Source organism: Borostomias antarcticus (assembly GCF_949987555.1).
Source record: "Borostomias antarcticus genome assembly, chromosome: 15".
Lineage (NCBI taxonomy): Eukaryota > Metazoa > Chordata > Actinopteri > Stomiiformes > Stomiidae > Borostomias > Borostomias antarcticus.
Window position 1 is genome coordinate 13,813,702 of NC_140248.1, and position 5,999 is coordinate 13,819,700.

A 5,999-nucleotide genomic window follows, 5' to 3' on the forward strand; every position below is an offset into this window, starting at 1 on the left:
TTCAGTGGTCTTCAATTTTAGAGAAGAAAACAACCATTTATTTCCTGTTGTGACACTTCTTTTTCATGACTTCTTATTACTGCCGTGCTCACTGCTCAATTGAGCTTTTCTCCTTCACTATGATTGACAATACACTTGACACTTGGTTTATATCTACATCATGGGTCTTCGACACATCGCTCGCGAGCTACTGGTAGCTCGCCGGCTGCTTTTGAGTAGCTCACAAAAAGGTTACAAGATTATGTACAAAGAAAAGCACAACAAACAAATTCACACTGGAAACTACAGTCTACTAGAGTCTACATGGATGATAGATGATACTTTTTGATTTTTTTGTTGCATTTTTGCTGTACACATCACATTTTCAGGAAAATCTTCAGCGCAATATATGACAATATGCCATACTGTTGAAGTAAGTCACAGACTTATTTTAGAACGTAGGGTCACGCAGGCTTCCACCTGGAGAGGTAACAGTGGAGAGGTAACAGAAGATGTGGTTAGGATATTGTAACAACAGAATTGATTCTGTGTCAAGCAGAGAAATAAGCTATAACAGAACAACCCTTACCTTGATGGAACCTTCGTGAAGGTATGGTTGAGCGGGAGTTGATACAACTCAGGTTGTCGCCCCAAAACGGCGAAATAGAGGCACCTGCCTCAAACACTTGATCCATGGCGGCCAATTCCTCCATGAGGAACTGGGCATGGCGTAAACCATGGGTGCGGGCGGGACGGGCCAAGCCCAAGACAGAAGCAGGCTCCTGAGAGGCTGTTAGAGAGGTGGATGGAGATGACACGTCCATCGCCATGTTCTCTGGTGACTCCTCCATGTTTCTAACAGTCACTCCCCCACTGGGCAGCATCATAGCCCCGCTCACTGCCCTGCAGTTACACTGTGTCGATAAGACGCTACTGACATGGTCTGCGCCAATAGTATGTTCTCCATTACAGTGGCTATGGGCACAGCAACTCACCAGCGTCTGTGGAGGATGAACTAGAGTGGGAGTTAGAGGTGGAGGAGTACGAGGAAGGGGGTGGAGGGAAGAGCACAGGTCCTGAATTAGGATCTCTAATAACACACTCTCCTCATACAGAGAGGTGTCCTTGTGATGTAGAGGTCGGTCGAGCCCCCTCCTGGAGTAGAACTCGCACCCGCAAAGGGAATTCGGGGACGTGGGTGAAGGTGAACATACTGATGATGTTTGTTTGGGGAGGAGAGGGTCACAGTAAAATCCTTCAACTAAAGAGCCAATATATCTAGCCAAGAGGGAAATCTCCTCCCTCTCTCTCTCCTGCTCATTCTCCATGGATCGCTGTGTGGTGGGAGACCTTTCTGGAGTCAAGACCTCCTCTGGAGGGACACGAAAGCTCCTCTCAGGCACATACAAGGGCCCGCTAATATCTGTCAGGGCCATGACGTTGCATCCACCCATTCTAAAGCTATCAGTCGAGGCAAGCATCTTTCTGTGGTACTCTGTAGGGAGCAGCAGTAGAGGACTGTCAGAGGAGAAAGCCTGTGTTATTGTTGGGGCCACTATTGGCTGGGGATTTTGGGGGCCTGATGCAGCGGTAGGGCTCAAATGAAGTCGCAGTCTCTCATCAAAACTAAAACAGCCGCTTGAAATGTGAGAGGTATAAGTAGGGGTACGTGCAAACTCTCCCATCATGGTTACAGGGGCGCAGAGCTTGGTGAGGGAGGAAGGGAGGGGCTCTGATTGGTTGGCTAGGTGGGACGGAACTCTTTGTGTCAGAATATCAGACTCAAGTTCAGTGAGTAAAACAGGAGAGGAGTTAAGGGCTGGTATTGATGAGAGGCGAATAGACTCTGGGTTCCACTGCCATTGTCCACATGTCTGAGTCGAGCTCTCCTCCTCCAGAGAGGACAGGTTGGACTGGACTTCGGGAGAGAAGCTCACACCGGACGTAGCAGTGGTGAAGTCGATTGACTGGGCACACAAGCCGCCGCTGCTTGGAGTGAAGACTCGCTCCGGGCTGTCCAGGGCCTCCGAGGACAGCAGGTTCATACTGTCACCGGAGCCGTAACACCCAGCAAGGTGGTTCTGTTCCCAACACAGCTGCTGACGAAGTGACCACGCCTCTGACTCACTAGGAGATAGAGAAAGGAGGCGGTAGTTACAACATCAGTTCAATGAACATTTGGAAAAACATAAGTAATAGGTTTACCATCACAAAAACAGCAGTGCCCAGTAGCTGTGTGCCAGTATAGACCTACCTGATAACGTAGTTGTTGCAGTTGATGTGTTGCTGCATTCCTCTGCCCAGCTGGAGGAACATGTAGAGCCACACCCAGGAGTGATCTGCTGCCTCCACCTGCACCACCATCTCCACCTGCCTCTCCCCTCCCTCCCTTACTGCAGAGACACACACATGTAACGACGATTACACCGGTGGAAATGATTTAGTCATTGTGTAAGTTAGCTTCCGAGTTGAAATGTGCAATACCCATGTTGTGTTACGCTGTACTGTATGTGTAACCAACAGCAAACAAAAATCAACACTACTACACAACATAACGCTGCTGTCGGGTCAAAACCTTGCATCTCCATTTTGGTGATTTTTCTTTCTCCCTCAATTGAAAGCTTGGACTAGCCTTTACAACCTCTGACCACCTCCCAGCCCTGGGATCAATTAAATGTATTTTAAACAGCTCATCATATGTGATTTTATGTTCAAAAACACAGAAATTTAATTATTTTCAACATTCTGAAAACTTGCCATTTTGGAGATAGGCTACAAGGTTTTGAACCGACAACAGCGTTATGTTGTGTAGTAGTGTTGATTTTTGTTTGCTTCCAGTGTTACTCACGTAGTGCACAGTGCTGTGCAGAGGTATGGGGGAGGTCTCTGGGGTGGAGTAGGCTGTACCAGGACCGTGAGCGTAGAGAATCAACCTCATATCCCAGGTATGCGGTCACACTAGTAAAAAAAAAAGGGAAATATAGTATAAGCATTGATAACACATCCTCCAGTTGTCTCATTATCCATAAACAATCCCAACTTAACAAAAATCAGTCAGGGGTCAAGCTCACCTGTCCTGGACGTCCACCAGCCTCATGTCCTTGAGGTGCTGAGAGTGGAAGAAGGAGGCCAGCAGGAAGTCGTGTTCAGGTTGGGGGGTTAAGGGTGAGCCCTTGGGGCCTGCGTGGTACTCGGTGGGGGGTTTGGCCATCAGGGGGATACAGAAACAAACCCAGACCGGGTTGGAGGTCCAGTATGCTGACACGGAGCACGGCGGGGGCAAGTAGCGGGCCCTGAGTAACATGGGTTTGTTGTCTGCACCTGGCCGGCGCATGAACTTTGAGGTGTTGAAGCGACATCGGAACAGTCGGTCTGGAGAGTGATGGATAGACTTCTCAATATCTTTCAAAAGTTCTTCATTTATCAATGATATTAATGCATGTGTTTGTTCTGTTGATAACGATGTGGATGAATGAATACAATAGGAAGCGAATTACTGGGTGATGTTTACCTGTGTCTCCAGGGGCTGCTGTGACAAGGATACTCCTCATGACCAAGTGATCGATGGGGTCAATGATATCATACACGCTGTCGCTTTGGACAACCAGGTCAACCTTTAAGAAATAAATGAATTTCATGATTGGTTATAATATCAGCAAGTGGGACATCCAGGCTGCTTCTCGCGCCAGAGTCGTAGCTATTATCAGTTACCAGTCATAGACACTGATGTCCTTGCAACAGGCAAACAGGGCTTAGTGCCAGCTGGAGTTGATAACAGTTTTACTGTTCACATCATAGGGCCAGTGATATGGAACTCAATATTCTATAGGCTATTTGGGGGAGATAGCTTAGGCTACTTACCATACCGAGTCCGAGGTGCTCTACGACGTTGTCTGATAAATACAGAAGCTTTCCTTCTCCTGTCACGATCAACATGAAACCAGACAGTTCGTGCATCAACTCCAACAGGTCGTGAAACGGCATGAGACCTCTGGTCTGTTCCTGAGGAGCTTCTGGTTGGACAAAGAGAAAGAAACACACAAGTGAATGATGTTATTGAAACTAATATTTAAAAAGTGAAATATCAGGTAAATACAATAGCCTAAAGGTAATACATAGTGATAGGTATAGGCTAATAAATGTATAGATAATCTCTAAAAATACCGATCATAGAGCCGTTTGTAATAACCTTATAGTCTAGCTGAAAGGGTTATACCGGTATATTTGGAACCATAGGGTTCAATGCAATCCTTTTTTAGATGGTTCTTTTGCTGTTACAATTTGTTGTAAAAAAAATAAAAAATAAAAATATATACAAATTATTTTTTATAGTGGTGGGCTACATCTAGCATTTCTACGAAGCTGATGTCGGCAACTCTAGCTGGAGCTCGTCAGCACCACAGACAGCGCCAAGCACCTTCAAAAGACAGGGACGCTTCTCTCACAGGTTACTTAAAAGTTAAACAACGTTATCGCTGAAAGTTAAAACCAAGCATTGTTATAGATGATGTATTCACTGATCATCGGTTAAGCCTACCTTGAGAGAAGAATGCAGACTTTCTGGTGTACATGCAGGCAAGTGACATGATGTGTAGATAGGAGAGTCTAGATTTGTCGGTGTCCGTGATGGGCAACAGCTCCTTCAAGTTCTGGATCTCTGCATTGATTTGATCTCTCCTAGCCTTCGATGCGCCCTGCGTAGATCGATACATCGTCGCGCAGCCGGCTGAAATAAATGTCAGCACGTTGGGCGCACTGGGCTTCAGAGATTTATTTCTGCCCCATTTGATTTGAGTGTTATGAATATTCTCGTGTATTTATAGCCTATCGCTGTAAACTATGAGTCAACAAATTGCAGGCTATTTCACTCAATCCTTTCTGCTCTATTATCATTGATTGACTATAGGACTATAAGACAGTCCACGGATGTCCTCTCTCTCTCTCTCTCTCTCTCTCTCTCTCTCTCTCTCTCCCTTTCACACACTCACACACACACACAAACACGTGCGCGCGCGCACACACACACACACACACACGCTACACTATCTCTCTCTCTCTCTCTCACACACACACACATACACACACTACACACACACTCTCTTTCTCTCTCACACACACACACACACACACACACACACACACACACATACACACTCTCTCTCTCTCTCTCTCTCTCTCTCTCACACACACACACACACTTAAAGTGAGCTGCGCCTACACACTCCTCCCTCCTTTTTCTTTCTATTGGTGATGCTTAGAGTTCAGCCTTGTACTTGTTCATCTCTTTACCTTTTTCAGGTTGTTCTAGTTATTCATAGAACATGGATCACTGGATTTTTGTGCATGGCTGGAAGCCAGCACCACAGATAGCGTTTGTCGGGTTGTCACTCCCTCCCTTACTCCGTTGAATGTTGACCTGCATTTCTCTGTTGGCACCACAAGAGGCAGTAGTCCCAGCACACAGAAATAAAGGAAACCAAAATCAACCCGCTGATCTCCACTGCACAAGTAGAGTAGCGGTGAAAATGATCTCCACTGCACAAGTAGAGTAGCGGTGAAGGTATTGGACTCCAACCTGGGAGATCGGGGTTCAAGACTTGATGGGGATGATTTGGGACTATACCCCGAACTTCCACACGTTCATCTTTTCACTCCAACCTTTTCACAGATAGCACACAGATATTGGTCCTAAATCGGAATCAGAGCGACAATCCGCTGGGTGTTTCTACTGGGGGGTGTCTAGAGGGGCACCGTTGTTAAACAGCTGGAGAATTTCTGCTGAGTCGGTAGCGGTCTCCGAGCAGAATGCCACTCCCATTTGCACACGCTGACGCCCTGCCCTGTCGCTTTTCTGATGGTAAAACTCATGTGGACCTCTGTTGGGATACCGTCGGAATTCCGCTTGCATTTCATGCCCTCTTCTGTCCCTTTTCCCATGGTGGAACTAGGTTGGGATACCGTCAAAATTCCGCTTGCAACCATCACTGGAGGGTAGTCTTGAACAACCTAGTCACAGACGA

General features: G+C 46.7%; 1 protein-coding gene across 1 annotated transcript; it reads right to left on the reverse strand.

Annotated features, from left to right (window-relative positions):
- Positions 1-443: 443 nt before the first annotated feature.
- LOC311318826 (neuronal PAS domain-containing protein 4B-like) lies at positions 444-4,691 on the reverse strand (the record flags this gene model as incomplete). The annotated part of the gene is given in 11 exon segments (XM_084450259.1): positions 444-459; positions 569-635; positions 638-980; positions 1,194-1,474; positions 1,649-2,106; positions 2,234-2,372; positions 2,828-2,937; positions 3,051-3,351; positions 3,491-3,593; positions 3,841-3,992; positions 4,517-4,691. Coding segments are annotated over 11 exon segments (2,145 nt in total).
- Between the last annotated feature and the right edge of the window lie 1,308 nt (positions 4,692-5,999).